The sequence below is a fragment of the Schistocerca gregaria genome, chromosome X (assembly GCF_023897955.1).
Source record: "Schistocerca gregaria isolate iqSchGreg1 chromosome X, iqSchGreg1.2, whole genome shotgun sequence".
Lineage (NCBI taxonomy): Eukaryota > Metazoa > Arthropoda > Insecta > Orthoptera > Acrididae > Schistocerca > Schistocerca gregaria.
This window is the reverse complement of record NC_064931.1, coordinates 684,256,769-684,280,896: the sequence shown is the minus strand read 5'-3', so window position 1 is coordinate 684,280,896 and position 24,128 is coordinate 684,256,769. Positions and strand designations below refer to the sequence as shown.

Here is a 24,128-nt window from a genome sequence, read left to right as displayed (position 1 = left end):
CAATATAGATATGAAGATTTACTTAACTTTGTATTATCAATTTCCACAGGAATGTTCTGAATATTTACATCTGTCTCTTGAATATTGAAGTATCACTTGATGCAGACAAATTAACAAGATTCTCCACTTGAAGAATAACTGACAATGTTCACTTTAATGTTCTGCCGAAGACATTTAATATACTGGTGGCCTATGTAAGGTAATGCTGTTGTCTTAATCATTAACTGCGAACTGGGCTGACCATTCCTCTGCTCAGCCATGTGGTGGGGAGAAACTCAAGAAGGTGGGGTGCATCAGCATTTCTCATACATGGGTGTGACATGTGGCAGCTGTACCTCTGTGGTTTCTTTGTGAGGTGCCACCCTGGCTTTGCCACCCTGCTCCTCAGACGACACCACAATAAGCATACCCCACAATGCTTCTGATACATTTGTCAGTTATTAAGTTGTTAATTCATCCACAAATTATTTCACACTGATATTAGACTTATTAACTTACTGGTACAATTACAATGCTATTCATTGAAATAAAATACCAGGAAGGATAGGAAATAAAAACATTTTACTTATCGTAGGAATAATATATGATCAGATTCAACAGATGATTTGTGGGTGCAAAATTTAGTAGACAGAACTGCCACATCTGGAAGCAGCAATGGCTGTCACCAGACTGGGCATAGTCAAACTGGGTTTGCCTGAGAGATGTAGATATGTTATTAAACACTGCTTCGACTCTATTTTCTTTTTTCAGAACAGTTAATCAGTCATAGTGGCTGGTGATTGGTGCAATGCAAGTGTCTCTGCAACCCACAACCAGACGTTTCTATCAGCTGAGGTATCTAGTATGTGCTGGTCAGGGCAGCATTCAAACAGCATCTGTGTTGAGGTAGGTCAGGAAAACAAGAGCAACATGTAGTCTTGCATTATTTTGTTGAAATAAAATGTCACAAAGACCTCGAAGACAGGACATAGTCACCAGATGTAACGCATCTCAAATGTAATATCTACTGTCCAAAATAGTTACTATGTAAACCAGAAGTTACATGTTGTGAATCAAAGATGCCCCATATTGTCATATGAGGTGCTGGGCCTGTATGGTGATGACAAAATGCTATCTGACAATGTTTATTCTTCCTGGAGACTGTACACACGGACACCACCATCGTGTTTTGCTGTAAGCAGAACTGGGACTCATCTCAGTAGACAATGTGGTGCACTCCCCTGTCTAGCATTTTCATTAGGTGCACCATTGTGGGTATGACTATCTTTGCTGTTCTGGCAAGGGAAGCCACAGTGATGGTAACCTTGCTAATAGCCAATGCTGCTCCAAACAGCGTTGCTCTGTGCATGTAGTTACTTGTTTTACTGAAAGCAAACAAATCTCCTGACTTGAGGTACATGATGTAGCTGTATGATCCTTCACAGATGAGTGAGCAATGTCTGTCATATCAGGCGCTAGTTGTGTGGGGCCGTTAAGATCCTGCATGGAATTGTGTGTGGCCTTACCTGTGAGCAGTAATATAGCCAACCATAAAACACTGTCTCGATAGGCCACAATCCTGCTGTTGTTGAATTTCTATACGTGGCGGCAGATATTACAGTCTTCTCACAAAAACCGACATTTAAAAGCAATTTCTCAATGACAAACTGACTGCATATGTATTTTCTTACATACAGAATGTGGGTGGCATTACTCCTGCCTACTTTATGTAGTTGCACTGAAATGATGATCATTTGCTTCATGTTCTAGATTTTGTTTTATGTTTATACATTTGATGTTGGTTGCATGCCATCTTCATATTGTTGCAATTTTAATGCTCAATCAAGTTTACTTAAGGCCAGAACTAATGTTTGTCTATTGAAACACATTGCATAACAAGTCACTTTGCACACTGCAAATTCTTATGTCTGACTGAAGTCAGAATTATAACGGTATCCCTGCCTCAGCATTACATTTTTGTGGCTTCCTATTTTTCTATCTTAATAACTGTCAGCATTCTACCGTGATAAAGGAGATGATGAAAGTAGATTTGTGTTTTCCATCATGGATGTTGAGTAGGTAATTTCCCAATAACATGTGTTACACCCGGAATGTAAATTTTGGAGTGGCAAACTATTTTTTACTTTTTTTTCAGTATTTACATGCCGTATTACATGTTTTATCAACCACGTCTTCTTTTATTTAAGTAATTGTATTGTGTAGTATGTACTGTTTAAGAGACGTGCTATAGCTGCCTTGATAAATATTTTGGTTTTCATTCATTTCCTTGAGTAATTTATTGTGCTGTTTGATTCTCTGGTAGTAAATAATACTATTTTGAACCTTTCATTTAATTTTTCTTGGTGTGTAAAAGGTTAACATACAGGGTGCCGATTCTTCTGGAATACTTGGAATTCTCAGGGAATTAAATTTTGCCTGGGAAAAACAGGGGAATCTCACAGAATTTCAGAAATTTGATAAAATCTTAGAGAATTTTCTGTTTTTTAACTTAACATTGTAATTCAATATTATTTAGCTTTATAAACCACCAATTTTAAAATACCTAGTATTTCAAAGTTCTACTTGTATTAAGATTGAGCCAATATTCATATAACTCCATTTCTTGTCAGTATTTCAACCAAATATCAAAGGTCATTGTAGCCAGTAGCAATACGGTGACCACACTTTGTCGCCAATGTCATTTCGGTTCTCATTTCAAAACCCAAAATTGGCTATACGTCACTGATACTCTCAGGTAGGACTCTTCAAATTACGATCTCAGGAACAGTGGCATTCTTGAGTTTATGGAAATTTACCAGCAAGAAATACATTTATGGATTATTTGCTTATGATTTTATACCTTATTTAAAACTTACTGATTTCAAAATATGTAAAGTCTTACAGCCAACCAACTTCTTTTTTGTGTTTTCCTTCTTTTTGTTTTGCAGTGAAAAAATATAATTATTCATGCTTAGAACCACAAAAGCACTGGCTGTGAGATATGTGTCACATATGTTTATGTTGGCTGTATACTTGTTAAACTGAAAGTTGTCTTGAATGTGTCGGCATTGCACCACAAATATTTGCCAATGCTGGCACCAGTGTGCAGTCAAAGGAAACAGATTCTTGGGTTTCAACAGTTTTGAAGCGTTAAAAGTGTATTGCTAAATAATGGTTTTCTGAAAGTTAATAGGCTCCAGTGATTAAATTTTATGGTCAAATTTCAATTCTTAAAGGAAAGGTAATATAAAAATATTTTTTTCAGTGTAACATTTATTATGTGTTCACAAGGTGTTTTCACAGCCAGCTCTAGCAAGTATGTGTTTTCAACATATGATATGAAGTCAACATGAAATACATTATGCATCTCATGTTTACTAAAACTGATAAAGCAGGTTACTATTTATAAGCATGAAACCAGATTGATCCGCATTCGCATGATATCACAACATGCATATTTAAATCTCATTCATACTGATTTGAACTTTTTTTCCAATGTTTAGTTCGTTGTCCCCTAGTATGTTCTTTACTTGTGGTTAAAAGTTTATGTTTTTGGAAAAGTTTGTTTAAATTGTTGATGTTAAGACTGTTATTGTTCTGCATTAATGAAAGTGAGGTAGATAGGGTTCAATGTCATTAGGAGTTCTGAAGGTGGATGTACACTTAGCTTGAAACATGTTTTGAAATACAGAAACAAATATCTGTAGCATTGTTGGTACAGATCAAAGGAAAGAATTTTTCTGGCAGCTAATACATGTCACCCACTCACCGCTGCGTGGCAGTACTGCATGTTTGTATGTCACATTGTGTCTGGTGTACAGAGTTGATCCATGTTGTTTTTTCTCTTGTTGTAATGAGTTTTTCCGAGAAAATGGCATGGTCAAGGCAGAAAATTGAGTTACTACACATCGCTGTACTATGCTGAGGTCTGCTTGTTGAATGTGTGAAGCAAGCAATAAAAGAACAGCACAAAAAAGGACACTCAGCAGAGAATTGCTGCCTCATTCATTATCATGTCACATTCATGAGTAACGATACTTTTGACAAAGTAAAGTAAGATTTGTGCCGAATCATACCAGTTGAATAACCATTTGATACTATGCATATTTAATGGAAGTTTTTCGTTTAGCTACCATTACACAGACCTACAGGACTTCCACCAATGCCCTTCTACTTTCAGGCACTATTTGGAATTCAAACTCAGTATATGACGTCCAAATGAAGTTACAAAAAAAAAAAAAAAAAAAAAAAAGAGTAGTCTTCCATATTCAGCTCCTGTAGCAAGTTATTACCTCCAGTTCTGCTCTAGAATGTTTTTGTCCACCAACAATAGTGAGGCCTTTTATTTTGTGTGCATGAACTCTCTAAAAGTATTAATAGTTCAGCACACCATATCATTACAGTTTCCTGATCAATAGACATAATGTAGCAAACAATATGAAAAATATACGACAGCATTACAGACGAAGGGATACAAGAAACCATTGCCACCAGTGTTAACAGAAACCAGAAACAAAGATGAAAACATGTCATGAAATGCCACAAGAAACACATTCCGAGTACTTAGATGTTTCCTGTGACAGTGTGTGCAGAGCTTAAACATAATAATAAAGAGAGTGCGTGTGTGTGTTTTAAAATGGTGTAAGTATTTGTTCCATGTTTACAGATTAATAGTGCTACAGTGTCTAATTTCATCTGCATCTGCATCTACATCTGCATCTGCATCCATACTCCGCAAGCAACCTGATGGTGTGTGGCAGAGGGTGCCTTGAATCTCTCTAATCCTCATGGTCTCTTTGTGAGATATACATAGGAGGTGAAGGTACGTTCTTGAAACTTCAACAGAAACCCGTACCAAGCTACTGAGCATCCCTCTTGCAGAGTCTTCCACTGGAGTTTATCTGTCATCTCTGTAATGCTTTCGCAATTACTAAATGATCCTGTAACAAAGCGCGCTGCTCTCCATTGGATCTTATCTATCTCTTCTATCAGCCCTATCTGGTACGGGTCCCACACTGGTGAGCCATATTCAAGCAGTGGGCTAACAACTGCACTGTAACGTACTTCCTTTGTTTTCGGACTGCATTTCCTTAGGATTCTTCCAATGAATCTGTCTGGCATCTGCTTTACCGACGATTAATTTTATATGGTCATTCTATTTTAAATCACTCCTAATGCCTCTTCCCAGATAATTTGTGGAATTAACTGCTTCCAGTTGCTGACCTGCTATATTGTAGCTAAATGATAAAGGATCTTTCTTTCTGTGTATTTGCAGCACATTACACTTCTCTACATTGAGATTCAATTGCCATTCCGTGCACCATGCGTCAATTTGTTGCTGAGCCTCCTGCATTTAAGTACAATTTTCCATTGTTACAACCTCTCGATATACTACAGCATCATCTGCAAAAAGCCTCAGTGAACTTTCAATGTCATCCACAAGGTCATTTATATATATTGTGAATAGCAACAGTCCTACGACACCCCCCCTGCAGCACACCTGAAATCACCCTTACTTCGGAAGACTTCTCTCCATTGAGAATGACATGCTGTGTTCTGTTATCTAGGAACTCTTCAATCCAGTCACACAATTGGTCTGATAGTTCATATGCTCTTACTTTGTTCATTAAACGACTGTGGGGAACTGCGGAAGTCAAGAAACACAGCATCTACCTGGGAACCCGTGTCTATGGCCTTCTGAGTCTCGTGGACGAATAGCGCGAGCTGGGTTTTACACAATCGTCTTTTTTCGAAACCCATGCTGATTCCTACAGAGTAGATTTCTAGTCTCCAGAAAAGTCATTATACTCGAACATAATACGTGTTCCAAAATTCTACAACCGATCGATGTTAGAGATATACGTCTAGTTCTGCACATCTGTTAGACGTCCCTTCTTGAAAACAGGGATGACCTGTGACCTTATCCAATCCTTTGGAATGCTACGCTCTTCTAGAGACTTATGGTACACCACGACAAAAAGGGGGTCAAGTTCTTTCATGTAATCCATGTAAAATTGAACTGATATCCCATCTGGTCCAGCAGATTTTCCTCTTTAGAGTGATTTTGATTGTTTTTCTATCCCTCTGTAATCTATTTTAATATCAACCATTTTGTCATCTGTGTGACAATCTAGAGAAGGAACTACAGTGCAGTCTTCCTCTGTGAAACAGCTTTGGAAAAAGACATTTAGTATTTCGGCCTTTAGTCTGTCATCCTCTTTTTCAGTACCATTTTGGCCACAGTGTGTGTGGACATTTTGTTTTGATCCACCTACCGCTTTGACACAAGACCAAAATTTCTTAGGATTTTGTGCCAAGTCAGTACATAGAACTTTACTTTCTCTCGCATAGCCCTCCTCACACGACATTTTGCTTCATGTAATTTTTGTTTGTCTGCCAGGCTTTGGGTATGTTTGTTTGCTGTGAAGTTCCCTTTGCTTCCATAGCAGTTTTGTAACTCAGTTGTTGTACCACGGTGGCTCTTTTCCATCCCTTACAATCTTGCTTGACACATACTCATCTTATGCATAGTGTACGATGGTTTTGAACTTTGTCCACTGATCCTCAACACTATCTGTACTTGAGATAAAACTTTTGTTTTGAGCCATCAAGTAATCTGAAATCTGCTTTTTGTCACTTTTGCTAAACAGAAAAATCTTCCTACCTTTTTTAATATTTCTATTTACGGATGAAATCATCGATGCAGTAACTGCTTTGATTGCTGATCCCCTGTACAGCATTTTATCAAGATATTGGGAAAAGCCACACAAATTTGAAGGGCTAGCTTGAACATGTGTCTGGTCAACCTATTTTAGCTTATTGCAGTTACTGCTGTAGCCAAATATCTGTAAGTAATATGGGATGTCAGTCACATTTTAGCTACATGAAGGGGAGAAAGCAGACACATCATGCTTTAAGTAAGAAAACATTTTCTCAACTTGAAGTGTTTTTCAGCCAAAAAAGTCAACTGCTATTCTGTCACACAGTACTTTTGAGCCACACACTTCAGTATTGTCGTCTTCAGAATCTGAAGTATCTCTGTTACCTTCAACAACAAATCATCCATGCAGACTTCCAGAATTTGTATTAAAAGATGTGACAATGAGAGAAATTCTGTGGTGTGTTGAAACACCTATGGCCCACAAGTCAATTCAGGAAGCTGAAAAGGATGATGCTGTAATCTCAAGAATGTGTAAAGATAGTGCTGTAGCTAACAAGATGCAACTTCAGCAAGATTCTTATATTCGGAATTGCACCTTATTTTAATGAACAGTTGCTTGGGTTACTGATGAAAGCTTGTTACGTTGTTCTTGGTTTTGATGAATCACTGAATAAATTTGTGAGGCCCACACATATGGTTGTAAATACAAAATTTGGGATTAAGATAAAGAAATTACAAGAAGATACCTTACTTCCTGTTTTCTTGGTCATTCCAGAACTACTGATCTTCTGTCTTCTTCCATTGATGTGATAAAAATACCAAAGGTAAAGATTCTCCATATTTCAATGACAGACCAAATGTGAATTGACTGTTTCGGAAAGAATATAAAGCACATTCAGCAGAGTTGAAACTGCTAGATATTGGTAGCCTTGGACTTGGTTACACGCATAGTGCTTTTCAAGATGCAGTAAAGTCAACACATTGGGACACTGCATTATTTTTGAGAGCCTTTGTAACTTGTTCAAGAGTTTCCCAGACAGGATAGCATTGTATACCCAGTATTCAGGCTAGACTGTGTTTCCAAAATTTTATTGAATATCTGGGGAATTCCTCATTTGCTCAAAGAGCTATTGATATAACACCAGACATGAAGAAATTTCTTGAAGGTATGAAGGAGGATAAGAATGAACCAAAGAATGAAAATTTCATGTTGGTGAATAAATTTATTAATGATCCATTGTTGTGTGTCAGACTTCCTTTTTGCCAAGTCATTAGCCTGCATATCGAACATTTTCAAACACAGTCCCAAACAGATGCTCTGTTAACCCCATTTCTCCATACAGCTTAGGACACTTTATGAAGCCAGGAATATTAGATAAATGCACATCAAACAAGTTAGGTGCTGCCAAGGAAGGGAAAAATCTATCACCTGCAAAAACATAATTCTAGGTTTTGATACCTGTAAAGAACTTAAGAATACCCGTTTGGATGCAAGAACTGATGATACTCTTAAGTTTTGACAAGAATGTAAGACAAGTCTTCAAACATTTGTCATGAAACCTACTAACAGGCCACCCTTAAACTTCCTGCTGACACTTGCCATTACATGCTTGACCCATGTTTAATTGTGTCTAACATCAGTTTGGCAAAAGCACATCTTGATAAGCTGTTTTGTAATCTCACAGAAAGTAATCACCTCAGTGGAACTGCAGTAGATAATGTAATGCTGAATTCAAGGACTTGACATCCCTGCCATATTTTATCAGTTCTTTTTAAAGAATACAGCCATTCTGAAAAAGAGTTGATCATTTCTGGTACAATATCCTAAGTGATAAATACCAATATTTGATGGTTGGTGTGAAATTATGAGGGTTGAAGAAAAAGTTGGATGGGAATATTTTAATAAATCAAATGTAGAAATAATTCTTAGAATGTGATCTTTAATAACCAATATTCACTTTTCCATATAATCACCAGCCAATTGGATACATTTGTGCCAACGATGAACTAGTTTTCTGAAGCCGTCACGGACGAATTTGACACTCTGTTTCCACAACCACAGTCTCAGTGTTCTCTCAACGTCTTCATCAGAAGCATAATGATGTCCCAACAGATCATCTTTCATTATCGGAAACAGATGGAAGTCAGGCGGTGCTAAATCTGAACTGTATGGAGGATGCCATACAGTGGTGAAGTTCTGCTGTGGTGGCACCTGAAGTGTGTGGTTTGGAATTGTCTTGCGCTGCAGGAAAACATTTTCCTTTTGGATCCTTGTTAACCATCGTTTCAAAGTTCCCAGCGTTGTGATGTAACACTCTGAATTTATTGTTGTTCCATGATCAAGGAAATCAACATGGATATCATCATTTGCGTCCCAGAACACTGTGGCCATGATTTTTCCAGCTGAGGGCTGCGTCTTGAATTTCTTTTTCTGGGGCGAGTTTTTGTGTCGATATTCCATAGACCGACATTTCATCTCCAGCTCATTATGGTGTACCCACATTTTGTCTCTTGGCACAGTTGAATGGAGAAAGTCATCACCTTCATTCTTGTGACCCGAGAGGAGTTCCTGGCAAATGTCAAGTCTGTGAGCTTTCATTTCAGGAGTCAGTATTCGGGGTACCCATGCACAGATCTTCAGATAGCCAAGCCAAGCAAAGCAATAATGTGAGCCATATGTGAAATGCCGATAGTGCTTGCAATTTATCCGTGAGTGATAAGATGATCATCCTTAATCTGTCAACATTTTGCTTGTGAAACTTGGTGGTTGCTGTCGCAGGATGTCTAACTCTTTGTTTGTCACGCAGTCAGATGTTCCCGCCTCAACACCTTTAAACTTACATGCCTAACGGCGCACAGTACTCATATCAACACAATCACCATAAATTGCTTTCATTCTCCGATGAAACCTTCTGCTGTCAAGAATTCAGTGACTGCACGTTGCTTAAATCGCATTGACCGACCGTTTGCGCGGGGTTCCATACTTTACAGTGTAACAACACAACCGTTCAATGCTAAGGCTTCCTGCCAACTGGAACTGTAGAGAAGAGGCTGCGGAACAAGCTAGTACCTGCCGCATACAAATGCTGCCAACTCCGGAAGAATTACGAAGGTAGAAGCATTACTTTTAAGTCAATCCTTGCACTTTGCAGTCTTTCCCATGGAATGCTAACATTGAATGGAGCTTTTTGGTTAATGGTGAATGCCTCTTTGAAAACATGAGGGAAAAATCAGTTGTTATATATAGGCAAATACAGGATGCTGTGTCCAATATAGGAGGCATTGACAACTAGGATGTTACAAAATTCCTTGTTCACAGTGCAAGGAATACATAAGTTGTGTGGAATATTGTAATCAACTCTAAGAAAACCACCTTTCAGAACAACAGAGCAGTTTAGAAAAAAGGAAAAAAGACTTGGAAGTGAAAGAGTAGAAAACAAAGTGTTTGAAGATTTAGGAAAGTGCTACAAAACAACAACAAACAAAGGATTTAAAACATTAGGTAACTGCATTGGGACAATGTATTTGTTTCATAAATAATGAAATTATCTGAAAAACTCAATTTTGTTCCTCTACCAAATTTATAAATAGATATTTTGCATGTTTTGAGTTGGGACTTGAATGATTCAAGAAATCCATGTGATCAGCATAACTGAAACATTTAAATTATAATTGCTGTGTAAGTACACATTATTTTTTATTAAATAGTATTGAAAGCATTTTAATTATTATTTATTTATTTATTTTTGCAGAAAATGGTATTATGTTGTATAAGTCTGCTTGATTTTAAATACAGGAGTGGTTTAAAAAGTTCTTGGAACGGAATAGAAAAGAAAGTACTTATATCACTGAAACTGTTTTTATTTTTCAATGTAATGTCCTTGTATATTAATGCATTTGGTCCAACGATGTTCCAGTACCTTGATCCCATCTCAAAAATAAGTTTCCTCCAGGCCTGCAAAATAGTTGTCAACTCTCTCAGTTCTTTGTTTGAAGTGAATCTTCGTCCACAAAGAAACATTTTCAGTTTTGGGAAAAGACGGAAGTCTGACGGAGCCATATCAGGTGAAAAAGGTGTGTGTGGCAACAATTCATACCTTAGTTCGTGTAATTTTGCTGTAGCAGTGGCACATGTGTGTTGATCCACCATCAAGCAGATAACTTTGATTTCTAATTCTTCAGCTAAAATGTTCTATACCCTTTCAGATGACATCTGGCAAGCATGATCAATTTCAAATCGGCCATCCTCCATGACCATTTTGTGCACTTTTGCAATGATTTCTGGAGTAGTGACACATCTTGGCCAGCCATTGTGCATATCATCGTCTAAGCTCTCCTGACCAAATTTAAATGCATTTGTCTACTTGGGAACAGTTGAATATGAAGGGGCTGAGTCCCTCAGTGTATTCTGGAAATCAGCATGAATGTCCTTTGCTTTCATACCTTTCTTTATGAAGTACTTAATCACTGCTCAAATCTCGCCCCCCCCCCCCCCCCCTCACCCTTTCAAATCACTACGTAGGAACAACAACAACAAAGCCACATCACTGCTACAGCTCTCTTTCAAGAGCACTGTTGTGGCATGTGTTTACAGGCAACATTCGAATGAATATCACATGAACTACTAGCACTAGCCTATTGTAGTGATTCCAAGAACTTTTCAAAGCAGCCTTGTAGATTTATATCAATTTAATATTTTTTGGTTGTGTTGTGAGTGGCCTTTTATCAGCAGTTTTTAACCACTTCATTGTAAACCTCCTATAATATTATTGTTTTTCCGTAACTTCAAACATTTTCTATTGTGTAAAGTTCCATCCCTTTAGAAGAGGACCATTACTTATTAATTTCTTACATGATGAATATGAGAAACAAATTTGTAATACTTACCTGGAATTGCATAGGATTTTTTTTTTCCTAGTTTGAGTAGCCAACCTGATCTAGGATTTGTTCCATGGTCATGGACTGAGCTGTAATAATAATTGGTGTAATAATTACATTTTTCTCGCTGTAGATAGTGGATTCGTAGGTATTATCTGATGGTGCAGTCACAATACCCTAATTTTTAAACAGATTTTTACAGTGAGCCTTATTATTGTTCTTAGTTATTATTATTATGGCCTTGTTCTGTAGTTTGAATACTTTGACTATATTTGGTTCTTTTAATCCCCAAAGAGTGATATCATAGCTAAGGACTAGGTGTACATAGGAATACTGTGTAACTGTGCAGCACTTGCTGACATGTTGATGTCGTTTTTTCTGGTATCTTCGTGTGCTCCTTCCGTTTCAGCTGTCAGTTGAGATCCACCACTAAAATATTGTTTTTTCACACAATCCATGGAATTATCATTTACATTTAATGTGATTGAGTTATTTTCCTTTCTCAAGTTGCAGTCAATGCCTTTTGTCAAAAAAGATGCTTTTTGCTGAACGACAAAAACACCAGTACTGGACATAAAGAACACAAACATTAACAATCTAAAATGGGATTGATTAATGTTGTTCATCAGATAGTGGATGTGAAATAATCTCATAAATAGCAATGCACAGAATTTTGTGGTAGTATACAGCACCTTGCAGACAGAATTATTATTATTTTTTTTTTTTTATTTAGCCATTGAAATGCAATTTTAACATGACAGCTGATGGATCATGGTTGGTAAGACTTCCTCATTTACAGATTGATTGATCAAGGTTAATGTTTTCATACACTAATCACAAAAGTACAGTGGCATTCCTGGACTTGAGAACATTGAACAATATAATACATTAGGATACTATAGGCCTACGTTAATATATGTTAACAATGTTAAATGATATTTTCCGACATCTGCAGCACACTGTATACCATGAGATCATATGGAATAAATAAATAAACATGGTAGACAGCGAAGCCAGAATTCATTTGAAACTGAAGTTGTACATTCAAGCTACAATTTAATTTTTACAAACCGTCTCAAAAATCTTGGCTGTCTTATGGAACAGCAGTTGCAATAATGCAGTAAATTAACTTAATTGAAGACATGATGTCTGAAGGCACTGTGACCACTTTTAATATAATGAAGAAAGACTGACATCATCCGGATCACTTTTTATGTTTATTTCAATTACTGATATCAATCATTGCAACAGATGATCCTCAGATCTAATATATAGTAAAAGAAGAGAGAGACGTTATAATCCACGTGAACTCTTGTAACCCCATAAGATGTAAGGAAGCATGCTTTCTTTCACTGCTAAGTAGACTGTCAGATCTGACAATCACAAGACAAGATTAAAAAAGAAATTGATATTCTAAAGCACATAATCAGAATACGTGGGTAAATAACAAAGTGAAATAAAGGAGGAAAGAACCTAAGTTAAATAAGAAATATATCAGCATGGCATACCACAGCATAACATCTGATAAAACTGAAAAGTCTTTATGTAAAAAAAAAATACATGTAGCATTCAAAACTGAAAGTATTTTAGCACAGCAAGATCAACAGAATATTTCATGCAACAAAACAAAACAAAACAAAACAAAACAAAAAAAGAAAATGAGTATCTACACTCCTATCTGTATAGGGACATGTTTTGTGATGGTTAGAAATGATCTACTGGGCAGACAGGTAGAATGTTTAAAACATGTTTCAAAGAGCATACTTATGCACAAAAAGACTGTACACTGTCTCTTAAATCAGTCACATCACCAGACTTCCCAATAAATCTGGTATATCCACAATACACTTGTCAAGTGTAAAGAGCCTGCCACCTAGTGGCAAATCATGTGAAACTACAATTTTAGAAGCCCATGCTATTCTGCTGACTAATTGAACTTTCTAATAAATTTAGTTGTGTAGCCTATATTTGAGATTATATAAAAATCTCATGTCAAATGTTCAGGTGCAGTAATGCAAAGGAACACAAAAAGTCGGAAGCTGGACACAGATTTGATGTTGATGAAAAAAAAGTTCATCGGTGATGTGCAAGTGAACAGAAACTCCTAAATACTTAGAAGAGTCAATGGCACACATGTCAGCATACATCTGTAAAATCTCAGACATGGAAATCCTCCACAAAACCAACAACGGGCATTACCTGGATGTACTGGAGGAGCTTGAAATACATTGTGCAAAATGAAAAGAATGAGGCATTACTTTCACTGAAGAGAACAAATTTTCACAGAATGCCTGTTTTAACATGTGAGTATAGGCTGCACCTAAACTTAGAGCTACACTACAAAATTTACAAGAAAGCTCAACTAGTCAGCAGAATAGCATGGACTGCTAAAATCGTGACATGCTTTGCCACTAGGTGGTAGGCTCTCTACACTTGACACGTGTGTTGTGGATATACCAGATTTGTTGGGAGATCTGGAGACATGACTGATTGAAGAGACAGTGTAAGGAAGTTGAGATGGAGAGAAAAGTTGATCATTTTGATTGTGAGTGATGATAGCAAAGGAGCATACTATTTACTTGGTGAAATTTACACTTAACATTATCAGGTATGCAAAGGAACACACAAAGTGGGAAGCTGAATGTAGATTTGATGTTGATGAGAAAAATGTTCATTGGTGATGTGCAAGTGAACAGAAACTCCTAAATACTTTGTCAATGTGCATTTCGAGGGCAAGAGGACAAATATGCAGATGTGAAAAAAGTCTTGCTTGACTTTGTAGTTTAAAATAGGAAATGTAGATATGCCCTTATGAAGGAAATAATTAAAATTGAAGGCTGCAAAATAGCACGTAAAAGAAACATTTCACTGGTAGAGTTTAAAGTATATTATGGGTGGGTTCTGTGATTTATGCAATGAGACATACTGTCTGTTCGTCACAAAATTACACTTGCACAAAAACTGCCTCGAGCATCCGAAAACAGTTTATTATCTTTGCAGCATTATGTAATCTGACTTAGATGGAAAAATTGTTATTTACTTTCCGAGATAAGGAATGCAGACCAAATGCTGGTATATTTTGATATGCCGAGAAGCACTATGGTAAATAACGTAGGCGATCATTGTGTGCAAATACGTTCATATGATGCTGAAAAGTAGCGGTGCACAGTGATGTCAAGGATTACACCTGATAAGACTAAAATTGCCACCATATGTGGTTTTTAATCAGAAAACCCCAGCTTAGTGAGAAAGCTTCCCACATGGTAGCAATGTAAGAACTCGTGATGGTGGATGACAGAGGATCTTGTCCTAGTCTGGATTTCAACATTTCAGAATACGCGGCCAGGAGCTCTTCTTCACTCAGTCAGTGCTTCAGTTGTATATTTTTCTTGGGCACATTGGTAATTGAGTGAAACAGAATCTGAAAGAAGGAAACTATGGCCTAGTTATTATTCTTGATGGCATGACAAGTGTGTTGCGGCTTTTGGATGTGTGTTTAAATCATCCATTCAAAGCTAGTATAAGGCAATTCTATAGAGATTACATAATGGGTTTGACACCAGGAGGCTGTTTGTTATGTGCTTCCGTATAAAAAGTGTGCCATTGGATTTTTGTTGCTTGGCAATCGATATCAGAAGAACTCGTCATTAAAAGCTATAAAAAATCTGGAATTTCTAATCATCTTGATGGAACTGTAGATGACCTTCGTCGTAGCAACTCTTTGAGCAACATTCTGGGTCATCTAGTGAAGATTCAGACGCTGGTGGTGCTGAGAAGTGCTTGTGCTTGATTTGGGTAAAATTGGATATTCTGAACTAAATTGGACCAACTATGTAATGTTTTGATGCATTCAGATTTCATGTACTTGTAGTTATATATTTTTGGCAAAAGCAATAAAAATTTATTGTTACCAATAATTATTCAGTGTTGTGTGAATTTTATCTCCACCTGTTTAAACTAGATTTGATTAAAATTCTTTGTTTGTGCAGCCACAGTGTTAGTAAATGCTTTACTCTTGTCAAAGGTATTTGAAATCCATATTTGCAACTACTAGAAATGTGGAAGCAGATGATGTTTCCAGATGTAAACAGAAATCGGACAAAAATGCTACTCCTTATAATATTTTCAATAGTTAAAAATGAAGCGCAACAAGTGAAATGAATTGTATGCATCTTTAGAATCTTTAGAAGTAGCAAAACAGCTTTCAAATACCTTTAATAATAGATTTGATTTATGCAGTTAAATACTATGTATTTTCTATCAAAGATTAGCTTCATTGATCACATCATCAAATTTGAACAACTGCAAATTCAAATACATGTAACGTGTCTGTGATATGGAATTCCGTGTGTTATGTGCCTCTGCTTTTGTTCACAAGCACACATTGAACACACTGTCATCCACACATTGAACACACTGTCATCTGCTAACTATGGTTGGCTACATTGAAACAGCTGTTAGTATCAAGGGAGGCCGTTCAATTTATATCAAAACATTGACTCGCATCAGTCACTGCACCATGGTTCTGTACAAAGTGAACAAGTGTGTAAACAAGCTGACACAGTTTTGCAAAACAGACACTTTTCTTTTTTGTTAAGAGCAGCTACTGTAGTAAGTTTCTCAACCCTCAAGATACATGTACACTTGATTTTGAAATTGACAATTTATGATCTGAGGACGGAAAATGTTGATAATAGGCCACACTGTGACTTTTCAAGCCAAAATTAAGGGAAAAATGTGTGGTTTATATTCACACAAATATGGTATATGATGATGATGATGATCTTTGTTCAATCTAGGGTATCTGTTGTATCACTGATTCTATGATTTTGAATATGTCCATTTGCTGCATGGTCTGAGAGGTTGTCTGGCTGTGGGTGGTGTTGTCTTGACTACCATCATTTGTTTTTTTCATAAGCATGTATGTTTATGAGACCTGAGTTTTCCTGGCATATGCAGTTTCAAATAACTAATGGAAATGCAGCTGAGTGACATCATTGACAACCCTGCTATTTCAACAGGTGAACACTGCCTGTTTTCAAGGCAAAAATGCAGCACTTACTTTCTGCAGTTTTGCCTTGAAAATGACAGGGTTCACTTGCACGGTGCTTACTTGCTGCACTTCTGCTTTGAAAATGACAGGGTGGTCACCTGTCAAATTGTCAGCAGTTGTCGATGACGTCACCCAGCTGTATTCCTGCAAGTTATTTGAACATGTATATTTTTGACTTTGTGTATAATAAATCATGTATTGTAAATAAAGCAGAAAGAAACTTCCACATGGGAAAAATATATTAAAAACAAAGATTCCAAGACTTACCAAGCGGGAAAGCGCCGGCAGACAGGCACATGAACAAAACACACAAACACACACACAGAATTACGAGCTTTCGCAACTGGCAGTTGCTTCGTCAGGAAGGAAGGAAGGAGAGGGAAAAATGAAAGGATGTGGGTTTTAAGGGAGAGGGTAAGGAGTCATTCCAATCCCGGGAGCGGAAAGACTTCCCTTAGGGGAAAAAAAAGGACAGGTGTACACACACACACACACACACACACACACACACACATATCCATCTGTGTATGTGCGGATGGGTGTGTGTGTGTGTGTGTGTGTGTGTGTGTGTGTGTGTGTGTGTGTGTACACCTGTCCTTTTTTTTCCCCTAAGGGAAGTCTTTCCGCTCCCGGGATTGGAATGACTCCTTACCCTCTCCCTTAAAACCCACATCCTTTCATTTTTCCCTCTCCTTCCTTCCTTCCTGACGAAGCAACTGCCAGTTGCGAAAGCTCGTAATTCTGTGTGTGTGTTTGTGTGTTTTGTTCATGTGCCTGTCTGCCGGCGCTTTCCCGCTTGGTAAGTCTTGGAATCTTTGTTTTTAATAAATCATGTATTGTCATATTTTATGTATTTAATATTTTGTTTAGGCTTTTACTTTGAAATTTTAACTTATTTCAAAGGCAGCTTTAATCATATGAGGGCACTGGAATATGTCATCAGCCATGTAACAGTATGTGCATAACTTTCTTTGTAGTTCCTTTTGCACAACTTCCCATAGCTGTAACTGAATCTTTGTCCTGCTGATGAGCTGCACTTTGCAGTAATTAGGTATTGATGTTTTATTTTTTACTAATACAGTGCCACTGTTTGTATTTTTATATCACATTACAATCATCCTTGTACTATTGTAGCCCTTTCTCTCCTTGTATTAGGTAATTCGCTCTGAGGATGACCTATAACAAAGCTCTTAACCAGGAATCTGGATGTAGTGACATAGAGGATGTCTGTCTTTCTTCATTATATTAACACTGCAGTTCCACTTAATCTATTCAGTTTGAAAGAACCAACATTTAAGGCTCCTTCTTATTTTAAAAAGTCATTGGTTATGTAAGATAATAGGTTCACTGTTTTTCATTGTGAAATATGTGAAATGTGATTACTTGTCTTGTAACATAAAATTTTCAAGTCATTTAATTTGATGTACAGGAGACATATCAAGATTCACAATAAGAAACCTTTATTAAAGGGAAATCCAAAAGTTTACATTATCTTACATGCATTTCTGAGTTACTGCTACACAAATACATACTACAGTTTACAGTATACATACTACAGTTTGCAGTTTCAAACAGTGAAACTGTCCTCAATGATTGCTTCAATAGAATAACGACACTTTTCCACCAGAAAAGTAAAGGGTAATCTTTTCAACGAACCAAGCTCCATGTTAAATACATTACTGCCTTTTATTTTATAGTAAATTTTAAACCACATGTACTTTGTTGTTTGGGCATAGTTTTAAACAGTGTGTTGGGAGTTTAAAATTCTCTCTGTGGCAAGTGCTGTGGTTGAAACAGGAAGAGTTTAATGTGTGTGCTGATTTGTATATAAGAATAACAATGCTTCATCTATGTGACGGGAGGTAATATATAGATTTATTAAATTTTTAAGATTGGTTGACAGGATACTTGTTCGACCACACAAATTTTCCTAGTTATTTTCTTTTGTAATACTAGTAGTCTCATCACATTTGCTAATTTCCCCAGTAAATTATGCTATGACAAATAACTGACTCAAAGTACCATTGATAGACAATCTTTCTGGTGTCTATATATTTGTGGAGCCCACCAAAATACACAATGCAGATGCTAAGCTGTCAAGTTTATTTGCTAAGTAGTCAATGTGTACCTTCCAGTATAGATTTTTATTAAGATCTAGACCTTAGAACTTTACATGGTTTAAGATCATTCTGTTTTTATTTTAGGCCTGTACACCAGAGTTCAGAAAATATCAAAACCAAGTTCTTCTGAATGCAAAAGCTTTGGCGAAAGGTTTACTTGACTGTGGTTATTCTCTAGTATCAGGTGGAACAGACACACATCTGGTGCTTGTGGATTTACGATCAAAGAACCTTGATGGTACACGAGTGGAGACTGTTTGCAACAAGTGCAATATTACAGTAAACAAAAATACTTGTCCAGGAGATAAGAGTGCAATGACACCCAGTGGGCTGAGATTAGGTTAGTAAGCATAAATTGTCGCACTTCAATAACAAATGTTTTAACAGCACTTACATGAAGCTTGAGAAGAATTAAACTTCTGTTAAATACTTGCATACTTGAACAATAATAAGTGGTAAATGGTACCAAAACTTGAAAAAAATGAAAAAATCGGACTAGAACATACTACATGGAGGATTCTTGGTGTCCCTTATGTTATTTTCTTCTGCCCTCTGAGTTTGTTGTATTAAGAAAAAAATATTCAATTATTGATGTTAAGTAAGCTACTGCTTACTCATGGTTTCTTCATTTAGAAATAAACATTATCTTACAGCTTTAATGCTTGTGTATTACTTAAATATTTCATAGCCAAAACTTTCTTCCAATTAGGAACTTAACGTCATTTTAATAATAACAAATCATTGATGCTGGAAGTTTGGTGCCCACCTGCAGCCTTTTTTCCCTATATTTACGTTGTGAACTCAAAATCAAGAGATACATTTGTGATTTTAAACAGTCTCTCTTACTATAATAAGCTTATTAAAAAATTAAAGTAAATAATTTGCCCCCACTGCGTCCCACCAAAGCTGGTTGGTGAATCATTTATAAATGTTTATTTTTAACTTTACCAACAGAGTTTGATATGTAAAGAAAAGAAGAGGGTAAGTGATGAACAAAACTGAATATGGAGCTACTTACCTTCCTTTAGACTATAAACCAGCCCAGTGATGTTAAAGAGAGTAAAGGCAAATAAGAAAGTTAACAGTTGTGAAGCTGAGTAAAATCAGTCCCAGGTACAATGAAGGCAGATTAGTGGGTTTGACTGAATCTGACAAGCATCTGTCATTATGCAGTGCTCACTCCAATCTAATGATCTGCAATAAGGAGAATGTAACTGGTAATTTGTTTCTGTACTTGTTCAATGAGTCATATAGTTTTTACTTTCGTGGCATGTTCGGTTATCATTAATGTATTTCCAAATTCTCATATATCATTTGTACTTTGCAACAGGTGTTCCTGCTTTAACATCACGGCAGTTCAAAGAGAAAGATTTTGAGAAGGTTGTGGCATACATTAATAGAGCTGTTGAGATTGCTGCTGAGACATCGTCAAAGTCTGGTAAGTACTTGGATGCACAGTACATACAAAATTTTATGGCAACAGAATAGCATGCTAAATTAATGACTGTTACTTCCTCTAGGTCCAAAGATAAAGGATTTCAAGATGTGCATGATGAATGATGCTGACATATCACTGAAGATACAACAATTGAAGGAAGAAGTATGCAATTTTGCATTGAGTTACCCGATGCCTGGATTTGATGATCATTAATTAAATGCAGACTAACTGTACTCTGTACACTTAATCACAAATGTGATCTGATGCATCATGCTGAATCTCATACATTTTGTACTGCTTTGCTTATTATCTGTTAATTTTTGACTGATTTTTTTTAATACATTTTTTTCACTTGGTTTCATAAGTGATTTTTTTTTTAAAGAAAGGTATCATGTAATGATAAAGTAAGTTAAGTTGAATTAGTTCGTACTGAACAACTGTGATTTAAGTGTTATGAAACACACATTCCCTAACTCGTTCAGATGTTTGTTATTTTTGTTTGTCACGTGTTTTTTAGTAAAATAATATAAAAATAAGAACGTCTTCCTTGTGAATTACTGGTGTGTGTGTGTGTGTGTGTGTGTGTGTGTGTGTGTGTGTGTGTGTGTTCCGGTATCTGTCATTTGTGATAGGAGTGGCTGTGCATTTTTTCTTTGTAAGTATCAATAAAAAGTGCTATCAACGATCTCTGTGCATAACATTACTCTTACGGAGCTATATCATTGCTATTTGTACTCAGTGCTACTCCTACTGTGATTGATTTTATTTTTATCTGTATTTCTCTTTTAAAGATTCCCATAGTGAAATAATACTATTAAAAATACAAAGTCTTTGACGCTCATCCAAAAGTCAGTTGGAAATCTTGTGCAAACAAAATGGATACACCTAGGAAGATAAAAGCAAACATTGTATTATTATGGAAACAGTAAAAAAGAAGGGGTACTGGCAATACACACACAAGGAAGTCAGTTCCCAGGCTCTGGTGTGTACTACTTTGAGCAGTCCATTGAATGCTCTGCTACAACAGTGCATCTGAAAACACACAACATTATAGTGGAGGACCATCTGAAAAGTAACCTCCACCAGGCTATGAGAAATATCAAAATAGTTAAAGAAAAATATAAGAAAAATCTTATAGCTACAACTTGTCGTTACTTCTTTATATAATCTCCATCAACATTTAAGCAATTATATCTTCAAAAGTAGTTGACAAATTTCATATTGGGTAACATTCTGCCACCCAGCATTGCAGCCAACTTGTGACATCTTGAAGTTCTTCATTCAATTCTGAGTTGAGAACCAAGCCACTTTTTCATGTGCGTAATAGGTGGAAACGATTTGGTCAAGATCTGGACTGTGGGGTAGATGTACAAAAAAGTCATTTACTGTACCTGTTAGTTGCTGACTTTTGAAGTTATGGACACTTCTGGCATCATTCTGAACATTTGTCAATCCACTCTCACAGATGGTACCATTCATGCACATCATCTTCATTCATCACATTAACTCTTTAAGTGGGCATGACGGATATATCTGTCTGCTGCATTCTGTGGCTAGTAGTTAATAGGAATGAGGACTTAATGGTCTGCCATTGTAACTTTGGTACTAGTTGATCTTCGCCCACTAGATAGCATTTTTCTTCAGGCAAGACAGCAGATTCTGGGCTGCTTACAACATTTTCCACTCAATCATGCATCGACTGTATGCATCCTGTGAAGCAGCCGCAAAAGCGCTTCTTTTTCATCTGTGTTTACTACCGTGTGAGTGAGTGACCTTTTGCAATGGTGAAAAGAACTTATCATATCCAGAGATAGAGCAGCTGCTTTTAGAAAGTGGCGATAATTTCAGTGACAGTTCGGAAAATTTTCAAGATACCGATGTTGAGGCTAGTAAAAGTGACTTCAATTCAAAAACACCTAATGAGCAGCAGCAGATGGTACCTTGTGAGTTTGTTCAGTTGGTGATCAATATTTGTTCAGTAGTGGTACAGTTGTGCCTCTAAAACAATGTGATGTGATGAGCTGTACTATGTGTTCTGTGGATGATAAAGAATAACAGCTCAACAGAGAAACTTATATTCACAACAGTTTATAGCTTCTTATAACAAGTTAGCAGCAAGCTTCAAGGTTAACAGTTAGTAGGATACTACAAGGGATGAGGTAAAAATACTTTTCAGAATGCTCATACTTCAAGGAATTCTTCACAAACTAGAACACAAGATGCACTTTTCAAAGAGAGAATCAACTGACACACATTTCTTCTGGAAACTGATGAGTGAAAATTGGTTTCATCTTTTATTGAAATTCCTCCACTTTGCTGACAATAGCTTGTATGATCCATTAAGCACTATCAGCAGAAAACTATTCAGAATTCACCTGATTATGGAGCACCTGCGGTGTAAATTCAGATCAGTATAAATGCCAGAGAGGAACACCACCATTGACAAATTGTTGTTGCTCTGGAAAGGACTGCTTGGATGTAGGCAGTTTATTCTATTGAACAGCCGCAGATTTGGCACTAGATTTTACATACACTATGAAAGCAACTCCAGGTATGTATGAGACTTTATTATTTATGTTGGAAAGGACAGTAATTATGGTAGCCACTATCCAGAAGAAACAATAACATCTCAAATTGTTTTGGAGATTGCGCATGATCTAGTCAGAAAAGGTAATTGTATTTATGTTGACAACTGGTGCACAAGTCCAGATTTGGTGGACAAACTAACCAGAAATAACACACATTGTTCGTACAATGCAGTAAGACAGGAAGGGGTTTCCTGACTTCATAAAAAAGGAAAAACTGAAGAAAGGAAAGTACATATCAGGGTACAGAGGCAAGCAAATAGTAATGAAATGGAAGGACAAAAGAGATGTTATTATGGTCAGCAGCTTCCATGATGATACATTTTTAAATGTAAACTTAAAGAAGGGAATCATTCAAAAACTACATGTTGACCTTGGTATGACAGGAATATGGAAGGCATGGGTAGGAGCGATTAACAGTTGCATGGCTATCAGATGGTCAGGAGCGGGCTGAAAAACTATTATCAAAAGCTTTTCCACCACTTGTTTGACATCGCATGCTTCAGTGTATACATCGTGTTTAAGAAGTGTGGCGATCAACAAAGTAGAGGGTGACACACGGGTCGGTTTTGAACTGTGTCGCATTGAGGGCGCAGTGGTGGAAGGTGGTTGTGGTGGGGATAGTTCTGATCCACACAAGACGCCATTTCATTTACTCAGTCACTATGGAGTAGTGGGACGTGCAACGTTGAGTGTTCGTCTATGACAGTTTCGCGAAAAGTGGTGAGTCTATTATTGCTACGCAGCAATTGTTTCGTGCGCAGTTTAATGTCGGTTACATGAGCTGTTCCGAGCCGTAACACAATCCTCAGATGGGTGGTAAACTTCAGATCAACTGGAAACATACTGGATAAGAAGCATCCTGGCCCGAGACGCAGAGTAACGACACCAGAAAATGTTGAAAGGGTAAGGAAAGCAGTAGTTAGAAGCCCAGGATGGTCAGCTAGACGTCGTGCTAGTGAATTATGAATTAATTGTGAATCAGTTAGACAAATTTTGTATAAAGAATTAAAATTCCATCCCCACAGAATGCAAGTGATTTTGGGATCAAATGAAAATGAAATTTTGTTGATGAGCGATGAAGCCCTTTTCATTTAAACGGGACCATGAATAAAGAAAACCTGTGTTACTGGGCTCCAGACCATTCACACCTTATCCACCAGTGTCCTCGACACTGAGAAAAAGTAACAGTCTGATGTGCTGTTGGCATTATTGGACCTTTTTTTTTTTAAAAAAGGGAACAGGGCCACAGTTACTGAACTTCAGTTCGTTACATTGGTATGCTTAAAACATTCTTGAAACCAAAACTAAGAAGACAATGAATCCCTTTAAAACGCGTTTGTTTCCACCACGATGGGGCAACATTGCACACTGCAAACACTTCAATGACAGTTCTTAGACGCATGTTTCCTGG

The 24,128-nt window shown here is 36.9% G+C and overlaps 1 protein-coding gene across 1 annotated transcript in view; it reads left to right on the top strand.

The window, feature by feature from the left end:
* Positions 1–20,814, top strand: part of LOC126297764 (serine hydroxymethyltransferase, mitochondrial-like) — a 113,919-nt gene extending 93,105 nt beyond the window's left edge. The window contains exons 8-10 of the mRNA XM_049988939.1: positions 18,776–19,031; positions 20,022–20,129; positions 20,212–20,814. Of these exons, the coding sequence (XP_049844896.1) occupies positions 18,776–19,031; positions 20,022–20,129; positions 20,212–20,342 (495 nt within the window). The 3' untranslated portion in view covers positions 20,343–20,814. The remainder of the gene's footprint in view (positions 1–18,775; positions 19,032–20,021; positions 20,130–20,211) is intronic.
* Positions 20,815–24,128: the final 3,314 nt, after the last annotated feature.